The following is a 14,402-nucleotide window of genomic DNA, read 5'->3' on the forward strand; positions in this document are numbered from 1 at the left end:
TAGAACTATAAAATTTATTGTAGACGAGAAATAGACAAATGAAAAACTTCAAGATACTTATTAAATATTTGGTAACAATATTTTTTATATCTATATTTTGGCTCTGAGTCTTATAATTTTATTAAAAGTTATATAAAATTAGGTTGGTTTGGATAGTAGATGAGATGAAATAGTTTTAAATAAGTTGAATAAAATATTATTTTTTAATATTATTATTATTTAAAAATTTTAAAAAATGAATTATTTATTATATTTTATACAATAATTTAAAAAAATTATAATAATAATATGAGATGAGATGAAATATTTTCTATATCCAAACAGAGCCTAAGATCTAACACCCTCACCTCCTCTCATGCCACAAAGAAGAAGGATGGTAGAACCTAGACTAGGTTTGGATATAAAAAATATTAGATCTCATTTAATAATTATAATTTTTTTAAATTACCATCTAAGATATAATAAATAATTTAATTTTTTTAATATTAAAATAATAATATTATTAAAAAATAATATTTTATTTAACTTTTAATTTTTATCTCATCTCATCTTATTATTCAAATTTCACTAAGTTAAAATTATGACTAGGAATTACTTAAATGCATAACTAGACAAGTCCAACCCTACCAAAGGAAAAAAAACAGGGAGAAACCAGGGGCCCGGGGGGAATTCCCAGCTGCTGAGCTCATGTTGTTGTGTGGTAGTGGACACTGTTACTAAACAAGTCCAAGTATTTCAGAACAAACAATAAAAAGACAATATGGGATGTCTGCGGCACCAATTCGGCATGCATGTCATGTCACCGTTCGGCTCTTCACATTTTATGTGGCATGTGTAAAACATCTCGCACGCGAGTCCTACATACGTCCTTTCAAGGGTGATGACTAGTAAAAGATTACATTCATAAATTCTTTTTTTTTTAATTTATAAATTCATTATTTATGTCCACACTTACCATGATGCGATTAATATATTGCCTAAATTTTTTGAATATATTATATATATATACATGGTGCTTCTATTCAGTCCCAAGTTACTACTAATTTATTTATATTTTTTATGAATTTTTTAAATATTAAAAATAAAAAAATACACATAAATGCAATAGTAGTACTTTTGAACATAAAAAATACAAAAAAAAAAATACATTAACGGTAATTTTGAGAGAGCTACTTGACATTTTACACACCTATGTTTTAAAATGAAATGCATTTTTATAGAATATCTTATATAAGTAATATCAATTTATAAAAATATCATTATTTTAAAACATGTGTTATGAAATATGTCGTGTGGATATTTTTTTTTAATTTTTTTAGAAAAATACTATTTTATTGGTCATTTATTCATGACAAATAAATAATGCATGAAAGGCAATATTCCATGTCCACAATTACATCATAAATATGTAAATCATTTTTAGCCAAAGTATGTGCAACTACATTAGCCTCTCTTCTTATGTGGTTCACAATCCATCGAGGAGGTTCTTGAGCTTTTGCTTAATATCACTTATCACTATTCCTGCACTCGTCCACCATTATTCTTCCTTTTTGATGGACTGAATTATTTGTAGTGAATCATCTTCTAGTATAATATCAGTTAACCTAAAATCAAGAACAAAGATGATGGCTTGGAGAGCTCTAGAGACTTATGATATGAGAGAGCCCGGGAATAAGATTTTGTTTATTCTCATTGTGGCCAATACTTTTACCTTCTCAATCAATTTTATCTATAACAGCATCTCAATTTATCTTTATACTATTATGAGGTAGAGGTTTCCATATTTTAGATGTAATCTTTTAGATCCCGTCGTTGATTGCAGTCCAACAAAAGTAGTGTTATGTGTGTATTATTACTCTTATATGTCAGTTTGCGTAAATTTTGTACACATAATTAAAAAAAGTAAAACACATCTAAAATCCATATAATTTTTTTTTCATAGTGTCTCCACTTAAAAAAAAAAAAATTGTACAAAATTTATAGACCATAAAGTTGTCTTAATATTTACATTGGCATAAAAAAGGCTAGGCTTTGTTTGTTTTTTTATATGAGATGAGATGAATTTTGATTAAAATTAAAAGTTAAATAAGATATTATTAGAATATATTTATTTAATATTATTTTTAGTTTGAGATTTGAAAAAGTTGAATTATTTATTTTATTTTATATAAAAATTTAAAAAAATTATAATTATTAAATAAAATGAATTGAGAATAATTATGAAAATAAAAAAATCAGAAAAAGAAGCGAATATCAGGCCAAGCCTCGTTCTTTTCACCAAAGTTTAATAATGTCAACCTTTTATTTCTTTAGTTTGTTCATTGTTGGGATTTGGTCAAACGGTCAAAGACAGATCCAAAAGGGGCCCACAGTCCATTCAACGCTGGAACCAATGTCAAACGCAGACGGCAGACCCAACACACAGAATCACCGCCCAGTCCGAAAAAGCACCTCGAGGTGCCAAGTGGCACTTCCGCATACTGACATCACTCCTCAGCCATTAGGACCTCGAGAATCGGCCACGTGTACAATCTCACCTGTACACGATGCACCTGATTGTTTCTTCCCGAGCCAGCTCGACAGGAATTGCGTGAACTAAACCGGAAGATGCACTAAACTTTCTATAATTAAAGAAAATCAAGATTTGTGCTTTGCGTTGTCCTTCCGTCTAAGCTCCAGTGCCAAGTGCCACCCATCTGTACGCCATCCTCAATGCATTCCATTTGACCCCAATCGACGACGACAAATAAGCCATTATATTATGTTTTTGCTTTATTATTATACCTGTTTGTTTTGGTGATCCGAGGAGAATTCGAGGGGATTGGAAGTGGGTTTTTTTCTCTCTTTGTTGGAGTTTTTGAGCAGTTAAGAGAGAGCGAGAGAAAGTTGTGATTCGGGGGTGTTTAGTTCGTGGGAAAACTTTGTTTGGATTTTGGAAGGAGGTTTGGGATGGGTTTCTTCAGTACCATATTGGGTTTTTGCGGTTTTGGAGTTGGGATTTCTATTGGTCTTGTTGCTGGGTATTTCTTCTTCATCTATTTCCAACCCAGCGATGTTCAGGTACCCCACTATCTCTTCATATATATATATATATAAACGCGCATTTTGTATATATATTGCTTTGTATGTTCTCATCTATGTATATAGGTTCGGAGTTGGAGTTATAGCCTTTTAATGCTCTGTTTGGTTGTCGAGAAAGCAAAAGGAAAGGAAAAGAGAACAAAGAAGAAGAAATAAATTGGATTACTAACACGTGAACTAATCATGTTGTATATTGAATTAGTTATTTGTCAATGTGGATAATTCAGTTTGTTCTTTTTTTGTTGTTGTTGATTAGACTACACATTAAAATAAGAGGGAAAAAAGGTGATATAATGCCTAAAGGATAAATTTTTTTACCTCCTGCAGTATGTATGTGTTGTGAAATATCGTGTTATTTTTGTTGACTTCGAGTTTTCTTGTTCCCGGGTTATGAATGGTACGGCACTGTCTGATCAGGATCCTGTAATACGTCCCTTGGTAGAGCAAGACTCAGAAACTTTGCAGCGGATGTTTCCTGAGATACCACTTTGGGTGAAAAATCCAGACTATGATCGGGTATGTAAAGTGGTATCCATAAACTTCTTTATTATGCTGCCACATATTCTGTGTTTTAATTTGGTTTTGTCTTGAAAATCGCAATTTTTTTTTATGTTCCAATTGTGTTTGTTTTTGTGAAGGTTGACTGGATAAACAAGTTTCTTGAGTATATGTGGCCATATCTTAACAAGGTCCAACTGCTCCTGAATTTCATTTGATCTATTTTTATGGTATTTAACTGCTTCATAAATATTTGATGCTCTTTATTTTCTCATAGGCAATTTGCATGACTGCAAGGAACATTGCAAAGCCTATAATTGCTGATCAAGTTCCCAAATATAAAATCGAGTCTGTTGAATTTGAAGCATTTACGTTAGGATCCCTGCCACCAACTTTTCAAGGTTTGTCTACCTGCATTCTGGATACATTTAGGGGGCTCTCTACTTTGCTATGAAATCCTTTATGCTTATTGTGTATATGGAGAGCCTTTCAAGTCTTTTATTTTATTTTTTTCACAATTGAGTACCTTTTCGCCTCCTTTCTCATAAATAAGTGAAAATTATTTTGTGTTTATAGTTTAACTTTCTGCAACTTTTGTTATTTCAGGCATGAAAGTTTATATCACTGATGAGAAGGAGTTGATTATGGAACCGTCCATAAAATGGGCTGCAAATCCTAATATCACTGTTGCTGTTAAAGCATTTGGGTTGAAAGCAACTGTCCAGGTGATTGGTTTGTTTTACACAGCGAGGAAGATTTTGTGATATGAGAGAAAGGGAGGGAGGGAGGGAGCTGATTCTAAATATTGTTCAGTTGGGATGATTTCAGGTGGTGGATTTGCAAGTGTTTGCTGCACCACGTATCACCTTGAAGCCATTGGTTCCAAGCTTTCCTTGTTTTGCCAAAATCTATGTGTCTCTCATGGACAAGGTTTGTGATTATAGTTATAGTTTTTTTTTAAAGCTTGATTATGGGTATAGTTATTTACTGTTGTCCGCATATATTTCCTTGGCCGATACTGCATGGATACTTAAATAGACATAGCCTTATCAGATTAGGTGTGGGGAGGTATTCTTGAGTCAGTCTCTGATAGGCATGTTAAAGAAGAGGAAGAGTTACCGATCAAAGAAGAGGAAGAGTTAAAAATTGTCTTCTGGTTGAAGAATCATGGATAGCTCCTGTTTTTTTCTTTAATCTTTTCCTGTTGATGGTTTTGAAATGCTTGGTTGACACCAAGATTTTGAGTGATCTTTGAAAAACTTTGAGAATTTACTTGTGTCCTGTTGTCTTTAACATCTGGACATTTATGTGTTAGATGGGTCCGAAGACTATATTACTGCACTTTGCAGTTTACATGCATACTTAAGTCCATGGAACATGGAAACCTGATATAGTTTGGTAAATATCGCTTTTATAGAATTGGTTGATGATTTTACTAAATCACCCGTGCCATTTTTGCACAAGATTATGGGCCTCAAGTTCCATCACCAATTGGCTGATGTAAGAACTAAAATCACCTCACTGTTGGTGGTGGTGTATAAGCCACTTTTTGAATTTTTATAGACATTTTCAAAATCTTGTGCCGCATTTAAACGTGTTGAGGTAATTTCAAACCACAGCCCAGCGAGCTTTAGTTCAAGATTCTGTGGGTTCAGATCCCATTGGGTGTGTGTCTAGCTTACCAATAAAAAATAATTTCAAATATCAGAATTCCATGTTCTCATGCCAAACTATTTCTTTCTTACTGATTTGAGTGATCAATATGCTTCTCGGTATCAGAATACTTTATTAGTACTTTGCAGCATTCTAACTCAGACAATGTGCCTTTTTATAGTAGTTTTGAAACACTTCCTATGTATCAATCTTACCTTTACCACGCTTTAAACTATCCATTCTAGTAGGCTCAGAAAATCCTGAAATTGGATTTCCAGGAGGGTCTTCCATTTGGAATCATCTTGGTCCAACACAATTTGTATTCGGTATGCTCTGTGAGGAATCCTTCTCTCCTGATTATGTTTTCTTCATTTTGCAGCCACATGTTGACTTTGGACTAAAGCTTATTGGGGCTGATCTTATGTCAATACCTGGCCTCTACAGGTTTGTCCAGGTACAAAACCTTATGGTATACATTTCATTAAGTCCTCCCCATGACCTCTTATTCTCCTTTTTGCGATCCCAGTACTTGGGATAAAAATTGGTGTCAACATTTTCTAGTTCCTTTCGCTTAAGCAGGGACGAGTTCCTTATTTGCATGGAGAATTTGTGTTTCATATCGTAGACAGATGAACGTGTGGACATTGTGCCTGCCTAGTGAAGATTTTGCTCATCCATCACAGCTACTAAAATTAGTACTATTTGTTATCATCTATAGTTTTAACGGTTTCAGAAGTGATTTTTCTGCAGGAGCTCATAAAAGATCAGGTCGCAAAAATGTATCTATGGCCCCAAACCCTGGAAGTGCCTATTTTGGATCCAGCAAAGTAGGTTTTTGCATTGTTTTCTATGATTGTATGTCTTCGGATTGCCAATTATATGATTTGGCTAACAAAAATATTGGAATTTTAAAGAGCCTTTAAAAGGCCAGTCGGAATTCTCCATGTGAAGGTAGTGAGGGCCATGAAACTAAAGAAGAAAGATCTTTTAGGTGCATCAGACCCCTATGTGAAACTAAAGCTCACTGACGACAAGCTTCCAGCAAAGAAGACCACTGTGAAGCACAAAAACTTGAACCCTGAATGGAATGAGGAGTTCAGTATCGTTGTTAAAGATCCACAAACCCAGTCTTTAGAGCTTCGTGTCTATGATTGGGAGCAGGTGAACAATTAAAAATATTTGGACAGAAGTTGTTTTTCCTGTTTCATGCCATGCGTCTGAAGCTTTATATTCACTTTCCGTAGGTTGGCAAACATGACAAGATGGGTATGAATGTAGTCCCTCTGAAAGAACTATCCCCCGAGGAGCTAAAAGTTGTGACTTTGGACCTCCTTAAAAATATGGACTTAAACGATGTTTCAAATGTTTCAAATGAAAAATCACGTGGGCAGCTTGTGGTGGAATTGACATATAAGCCTTTCAAAGAGGAAGACTTAACAGAAGGTTTCGAAGAAACTAAGACGGTACAGAAGGCGCCAGAGGGAACTCCTGCTGGTGGAGGGGTGCTGGTAGTTATTGTTCATGAAGCTCAAGACGTCGAAGGGAAGCACCATACTAATCCCTACGTACGGATTCTTTTCAGAGGAGAAGAGAAAAGGACTAAGGTTTGAAGATAACGGATCATTTATATATGTTTTTTTGTTCATATGGTTCAACTATATATGTTTCATGTTGCCTCTCTAGTTTTTGAAGTGAAGCAATGTTCCTACAAGTTAATAACTTTCACCCCGAGAACTATATGGGTTGGTTGCTGCCTCATGGATCTATGGATTATGATCCTCATTTTTCTTATTCTGGTACAGCACGTAAAGAAGAACAGAGATCCAAGGTGGGAAGAGGAGTTCTCGTTTAGGCTGGAGGAGCCTCCCATTAATGATAGAATGCATGTAGAGGTTGTCAGCAGCAGCTCATCGAGAATAGGCCTGCTACATCCAAAGGTTGGCGATGCAGCTGCTTTTTTTTTTTACAAGTATAACAAGCATTGTCATATAAAATGACATTCATTTTTTTTTGAAACAGGAATCACTGGGTTACATCGATATCAATCTGTCGGATGTCGTTTCCAACAAACGAATCAACGAGAAGTACCATCTTATAGACTCCAAGAATGGACGTTTACAGATCGAGCTGCAATGGAGGACTCTATGAGCTTACTCTCTTCTTGTTTTTTCTTTTTAAAATATTTTTTCCCTCTTTATTGGGGGATTTTTTTATCTTTTTTTAATATTATATACCATTTCAATGTGTTTGTTCTACATGTACATGGTTGTACTAATAATTCCCAATTGCGATTTACACCTCCATAGGTTTGATCTTTCACGAATAATCCCATTAGGAAAATCGTATTTCTATTAAAAAAAATTGGGGTGTTAAAAAAATATTTTTTTATATAAATTTTAAATTTATATAATTTTTTAAATGGTGTGTTTTGTAAAGAAAAATTCTTTACATTAATGACTATTGACTATTTCACGCTCTATATCTTATAAAAACTTTTCACATATTTTATGAAAAATATTTTTATAATCTTAAAATATAATTCTAAGTGTAAAAATGAGAACAAATAGTAATTAATGTATAACTTTCCTCAATTACAAATATTTCTCATTTCATCATGGACAAATGTTTAGAAGTATTTTTATTTTAGAAAAAGTTACGCTTCAGTCTGTAGTTGCAGCACACCTCATATTAATTTTTTTTTTTTTAAAAACTCAATATGTTAAATGTACTGCAGCTTCTGATATAAATAATTTTTCTTTTATTTTTCACGTCTCTATTTTAAGTCCTATTTGAAAACTGAAAATTAATCTATTTTTTAAATAGGCAATAAAATAATTTTTTCTACTTAATACTGAGAATTGGTCTGACTTTTTGCAAATTTGTAGGTCTGTATTATTGACACGTAGAGGTCGTTTCGAGTTGTGACATCATTTGTCATAAAAAACCTCTGCTCCTTGGGGACTGTGCCGCGGCTTCTAATCCTAACCAATCATCGTAATCTGCTTCATCCGTCTCTCTCTCTCTTCCCTCTCTCTCTCTCTCTCTCTCGTTGGCTGTAGTGCGAGTCGGTGACTAGATTGCGAGGAGGGTTTACATGGCGTTACCAGTCGTTGACACAGAGTACCTCAAGGAGATTGACAAGGCTCGTCGCAATCTCCGTGCCCTCATCGCCTCCAGGAACTGCGCTCCCATCATGCTCCGATTGGCGTACTCTCTCTCTCTCTCTCTGCTTTCATGTTTGATTTTGCCTAGAAATTGCGAGAAAAGGAAGCGAAGCAAAATAGAAATGATAATTGATAAGCATATAGCTGTTTTAGCGTAGTTCATGGCCCAAAAAGTAGAAACATGACAAGTAATTTATTTAGGCCTCTTTGATTCAGGGATAAGATGATTTTAGATGAGTTGAATAAAATATTATTAAAATATTATTTTTAATATTACTATTATTTTGAGATTTAAAAAAATTAAATTGTTTATTATATTTTATATGCGAATTTGAAAAAATTATAATGATGAGATGAGATAAGTTGAGGTAAGTTTCGAATCCAAACGAGATCTTTACACTGTGTGTTTAAAAGTAGAAAAGGATCAAAGGAGTTATTTAAAGTAGTTGTTGGGTCAACAATCGAAATGATAATGTTTAATTCTCGTCATAATTTTTATTTATTTTTCTTTACTTCCAATGAAGCAAATATATGTGTTTTTCTGTAAATAATTGTGTTTAATGATTTTATAAGCTGTTACATCTGTTACAATACCGATCGAGTTTCCTCAAATTTTAGGGTTATGGGAGAATTGATTCTTTATCCTAGTATTAGAGGCGGTAGTCCTAAGTTTAAGTCCCATCTTTTACTCGTTGTTCCCGCTCATTTTGTGGGATTAGTGTATAATTTGTCATTATGTATTTATATGCATTTTCTCCTTTGTAGGTGGCATGATGCAGGCACATATGATGCAAAGACAAAAACTGGTGGACCTAATGGGTCAATTAGGAATGAGGAAGAGTATAATCATGGTTCTAACAGTGGCTTGAAGAAAGCCATTGATTGGTGTCGTAAGCTTTTTTTTCTTTAAATACCACAATTTGTTCCTAGATTAATTTATTTGATAGATTAATTGGAGGCTTATTGAAAAGTTAGCCTTGTCTCCTTGGTTAGGAATCTCATGTGGCATCACTCTATAAGGCATTTCTCTAATAAGCTTCGTAGAATTAGGGTGGGTTTGGATAGAAAGTTCAGATGAGATGAGATGTTTTTTTGAAAGTTGAATAAAATATTGTTAAATATAATTTTTTAGTATTATTTTTATTTTGGGATTTGAAAAAATTGAATTGTTTATAATATTTTTGTATAGAAATTTGGGAAAATTGTAATGATGAGATGAGATGAGTTTGTGTAACAAAACCCACCCTTAGAGAGGCTTGGATGTTGGGTGCCCATTTCTTTTGTTATCACCACGCCCTTAAGGCTAGGCTGTATCTACTTTCATAAGGAAGTCACTAATAATAAGTTGATGTTTCCCCATCATTTAGTGATAGGTTTACTTATATAAAAAAAAAAATTTAGTGATAGGTCGATTGTTCTCGTTAACAAGCACATGTTGGGATATAGCTTTCTAGTTACAAGCTTGAGCTTTTAAATGTCTTCTATTATAGACAGGTACTTAAAGACAACTATGTTAGAAGAAAGAAAACTTGTTGAAAAAATTGGAATGCAAATGATTATATTTGAAGTTAAGGGAATCCTTTCAACTGTTAACTTTTCTAGAAAGTTGTATCCAAAAATTGATTTGAAAATTTTTTGTTGTTTACATTGACGGGTGTTCTCTTTCTGATGTCAGAGGAAGTGAAGTCTAAGCATCCAAAGATTACATATGCAGATCTATACCAGGTGATAATGGTGAAAAATTCATATTGCTTATAATCTATGCTTTATTGGTTGGGAGAACTGATGAAGATATCAACGTAGAGCTTAGAAAGAGAGGAAATGTGTTTCTTGATAAATCAGAACTAAATAGAGCTATGTATGTCTCAACAGTGAACTGACTTGTAATCAAAACTTGTGTTTTCAGCTTGCTGGTGTTGTTGCGGTCGAGGTCACTGGAGGACCAACCATTGCCTTCGTTCCTGGCAGGAAGGTATATTGTGGCATATTTTAGAATATAGCTTATTACACATTCATTTCTTTGCATTGACAATTTATCATATTTTTAGGATTCAAATGTTTGTCCCAAGGAAGGGCGACTTCCAGATGCTAAACAAGGTCTGTCCAATACTTAAATAATACTTAATGACTTTAACCCAAAAAAGCATTTGTATGAAGAAAAAAGCATTTTTTTTTACTTATCAAAAAAATGAAGAAAAAATTATGAATTAGTTGTTTTCTTTATATGATTCTTGAGTGACTTACAAATTCATTTGCAAAGAACTCTTGATGTGAAATCTTGAGTGAAATATTCCTAGGTGACAGTTGTCATGTGTAGGAGCCTAGATGATCTCTACCACCTGTCATGTCGAGCTTAGTGGTCAGATTCACTCTTTTAAGTTGTAAAGTGGCCATTAGCTGCCATTACTGCCCCCTTCTCTCTCCAAGCCTCTGTCATTTGATTAAGTTAAGTTTATCGTGATGGAGCCTGACGAGAAGTTTGCTGTGTGCTTGCACGTGTGGGATATAGGGTTGCAAAACACTGTGGAGTTTATTTTTTCCGTGACAATTGGTTGTAGGTGCACCACATCTCAAGGACATCTTTTACCGGATGGGTCTGTCTGACAAGGATATTGTTGCACTATCTGGGGGCCACACTTTGGTAGTTTTTTCCTCATGTTTCCATCTTTATATTGTTTGCTTTGGTAATATAAACACATGATTATGCCATTTCATTTTATCTGTTGCAACAGGGAAGGGCACATCCAGAGAGATCAGGTTTTGATGGTCCTTGGACTAAGGAGCCCCTGAAGTTTGATAACTCATATTTTGTGTATGACTTCAACTAGGGCTTGCAAATTTTTTTCTTCACCTTCTTTCAGGTGTTTTTGAGAGTTGTTGATTTTCTGTCGCCCATTCATAGTTACTCTTGATATCAGGGAACTTTTGGAGGGGGAATCAGAGGGTCTATTGCAACTTCCAACTGACAAGGCTTTATTGGATGATCCTAAGTTCCGTCATTATGTTGAGCTGTATGCAAAGGTAATTTGCTTGTTTTAGTTCAGTAACCAATATACAATTGTTACCCAGGTTATTTTTACGATCGGAAATATAGACAGGTTTTTACATTTATCATGGTACCATCCTGCTACTTAAAATTGCATTGGAGTTTATCATTGCCTGTTTTTCCTGATGTCATCATATATTGGTGTTCATTATGTACTTGGCATTATAGAGCTTAGGCCTGCCTTCATAGAGTAATCAAATATGGGTCACCCATGCCCTGAAAAATTCTGACCTGCCTACTGAGCAAAGTTTTAAATATCGTGCCGTACCGGCTGGTATGACTGGTATTTACCGTGTTGGACCAGTGACTGGCATGGGGGAGATAGGTGTTTCATACCGGGTCAAATTCCGGCCATTTCGGTGCGTTTTGGTCAATATAAGCTGGTTTTCGGTGTACTGGCCGGTTTTCAGTATGCCAACCGAAATTTTGTATTTTTGTATTTTCAGTGTATTTTCGTAATTTCAATTCAATTCTCACATCTGAAGACTATTTTCTTAACTTTTTTTATCCCCTTTTCACGAGGATTGAAAATCAAATCCCTACTTCCCTTTTCGTGATGAAGATGAGTGATTATTTTTTTTAATAGTTGGATTGAGAACTTAGAAATATTGAGTTTTATAAATATGTGTTTCAACTTTTTAAGACTTGCATTGATGTTATTTTAAAATATAATTTATACATATATAATTAATTTATCTATATATAGACTATTCCAAAACGGTATTGGTACTGAAATATTTCATTCCAGTACCTTAACCGAAACAGTATTCAAAACTTTGCTACTGAGTACTCATTTGATTCAAGTAGATTCAGGCTGTGAAGGGAAAAAAAGAAGCCTCTCTCTCTCTCTCTCTCTCTCTCTCTCTCTCTCACCCTCTGAAATCTTCCCACACCGTAAACCCTCGCCGGAGGGGAGGGAGGAGTGATCCCTCTCCTCCTCCTCAGCCGCTACTTAGTTTGTTTTCCGGTTTGTTTCTCCGGCGTGTTGCCGGTTTTCCTTTGGTTTTTTCTTTTTCTTTTACCACTAGATCGGACATGTCCGATATGTTGTAGCTTTCCAGCCGACGGAATGCCACACACGCCTTGCCACTGCGTTCACCAGCTGCCGATCTTCAAAAACCTGGTGGAGTTGCCAAACGATCGTCACATGATCCACACGCGCCACCAAAGCCGTGAGGCTTTCTTACGCGTTGGCACTTTTTCTGGCCTCCTACCACCACATGCGCGGCACAACTGGACTGCCCACCTCTAGATCCTTCGGACCCTAGTCCCTAGGCTCTGTCCACACCGGCGCGTGTAGCACAGACGTCGGCTCCACAGCGCGTACCTTTGAAAGACTGCCAGCAACTCGGACTGTCCGATTCTAGCTATCTGACTATGTTATTGCTTTTCCTAGCCGAGAATCTAGAGGAAAAAGATGTGAAGACCTTTGAGATCAGATGGTTGCAGTGCTGCTTTCATGGATGCAGATCAAAACCGCATTGCTATTGCAGCGGTCCCCTGGGTTTGGGTCCAATTTATTGGTCCCATCGCCAGTTTTTATTTTATCCCCTACCCTCTCTCCTCTTGTATTCTCTTTTTTAATTCAATGCAAGTTTGATGGAAAAAAAAAATTAGATTCAGGTTGAGTTATAGATTAAATGTGTCACTTTTATTAATCCCTTCTCACCAACCTTTTACCAAATTGTTGGGTTTGGAGCAAGACTTTGATATGGTGGACATGATCCTGGGTCCTGTTCCAATAAAACTTTTCTTAACCAAAAAAAAAAAACTTAGAAATTTCTGTTTTTTTTTTTTTTAAACATTTAATGGGACTCAGATGTTGGTTCTGCCTTTTTCTTTGCCTTGAAATAATCAATTTAGTCCATCTCTAAACTAAACTCTGGCCTGATCCTATAATCCAAATGAGTCAAAGGTCGCTCATTTTATGGGTAGGTTCTGTTTGTGCTGGTTCTTGGGCAGGGCAATTTGAGGCAAATGCCCAACTTCCAAATCTGGGCAAAATTGAACCATATGTGAGCGACTTCTGTGATTTTTTATGAGTGATGATGTATACACGGGCTGTATAGGTTTCACTTTTGTTTTTGTTTTTATTTTTCAAATAAGCTAACCTTGCTACTTTATATCTTTGGCCCCCTTTTCATTGGTTTATTAAATTTGATATGATGTTTCTTCTATTTGCTGCTCAATTTCACTTATGCAGGACGAGGATGCATTCTTTAGAGATTATGCAGAATCACATAAGAAACTATCAGAGCTCGGGTTTACTCCAAGTTCCCCTGGTTCCAAGGCAATTGCAAAAGAGAGCACAATACTAGCGCAAGGGGCTGTTGGAGTTGCGGTGGCTGCTGCTGTGGTGATCTTGAGCTACATCTATGAAGTTCGCAAGAAAATGAAATGAACATGGCTTATTTGATCTTCTCACACGTTGCAGTTTTTATCCCTATGATTCTGTGGCACTGAGTTAGTTTTTTTATACATGCAACACGAAAGCTACATGTTTTTTTTTTTTTTTTCTTTATCTGCTAATAATATGGGCCAGGACTTTACTAAATGCTTGGCTGCCAGATGAACAGGGAGAAAGATAAGAGTGAACATTCTCACCACCCTGAAGTAATATTAATGTCCCCAATTTAAATAGTTTTCTTCACATCCTCTTGAAAGGTTTCGTTCTTAAACTGTTCAACCAATGAGAAATGGAATATCTCTGTGAAGGGCTTACAAAATAAGAATGGCCAATGATGTCTTTTTGACAATTCAGATCTGCATGCATGTGGGGTTTGGGTGCAAAACAGACAGCTAGCTGTATGCATAAAAAAAGAGGAGGGACTGTGGCATTTTTTTAGTATGCCCGGTCGTGATATGATATTGAACAATTGAATTATTCTCTCTTTAAAAATGCCTCATCAATGTGTTGGTGGAGTATGGTAGAGATCTTGTTGGTTCTATAATGAATTAGG

At 35.2% G+C, this 14,402-nt stretch overlaps 2 protein-coding genes across 2 annotated transcripts; both read left to right on the forward strand.

Annotated features, from left to right (window-relative positions):
* Positions 1-2,655: 2,655 nt before the first annotated feature.
* Positions 2,656-7,523, forward strand: LOC109006593 (synaptotagmin-1-like). The gene is made up of 12 exons (XM_018985923.2): positions 2,656-3,060; positions 3,499-3,597; positions 3,720-3,770; positions 3,857-3,980; positions 4,186-4,304; positions 4,408-4,509; positions 5,612-5,686; positions 5,983-6,059; positions 6,147-6,393; positions 6,477-6,836; positions 7,035-7,169; positions 7,252-7,523. Exons 1-12 carry the CDS (start codon positions 2,950-2,952, stop codon positions 7,378-7,380), a joined length of 1,629 nt encoding a protein of 542 aa, XP_018841468.1. The 5' UTR covers positions 2,656-2,949; the 3' UTR covers positions 7,381-7,523.
* A 653-nt stretch (positions 7,524-8,176) lies between these two features.
* LOC109006594 (L-ascorbate peroxidase 3-like) lies at positions 8,177-14,092 on the forward strand. Its single transcript, XM_018985924.2, has 9 exons — positions 8,177-8,439; positions 9,162-9,286; positions 10,072-10,121; positions 10,303-10,368; positions 10,445-10,493; positions 10,955-11,037; positions 11,129-11,208; positions 11,315-11,417; positions 13,646-14,092. Exons 1-9 carry the CDS (start codon positions 8,327-8,329, stop codon positions 13,841-13,843), a joined length of 867 nt encoding a protein of 288 aa, XP_018841469.1. The 5' UTR covers positions 8,177-8,326; the 3' UTR covers positions 13,844-14,092.
* Positions 14,093-14,402: the final 310 nt, after the last annotated feature.

Source organism: Juglans regia, chromosome 16 (assembly GCF_001411555.2).
Source record: "Juglans regia cultivar Chandler chromosome 16, Walnut 2.0, whole genome shotgun sequence".
Taxonomy (NCBI): domain Eukaryota; kingdom Viridiplantae; phylum Streptophyta; class Magnoliopsida; order Fagales; family Juglandaceae; genus Juglans; species Juglans regia.

Coding starts and splice junctions, on each gene's coding strand:
- LOC109006593 (XM_018985923.2), top strand. CDS start 2,950: ATGGGTTTCTTCAGTACCATATTGGGTTTTTGCGGTTTTGGAGTTGGG. Junction 5,687..5,982: donor GCCTCTACAGGTTTGTCCAG/GTACAAAACCTT, acceptor ATTTTTCTGCAG/GAGCTCATAAAAGATCAGGT. Junction 6,060..6,146: donor CCTATTTTGGATCCAGCAAA/GTAGGTTTTTGC, acceptor GGAATTTTAAAG/AGCCTTTAAAAGGCCAGTCG.
- LOC109006594 (XM_018985924.2), top strand. CDS start 8,327: ATGGCGTTACCAGTCGTTGACACAGAGTACCTCAAGGAGATTGACAAG. Junction 9,287..10,071: donor GAAAGCCATTGATTGGTGTC/GTAAGCTTTTTT, acceptor TTCTGATGTCAG/AGGAAGTGAAGTCTAAGCAT. Junction 10,122..10,302: donor CATATGCAGATCTATACCAG/GTGATAATGGTG, acceptor TTGTGTTTTCAG/CTTGCTGGTGTTGTTGCGGT.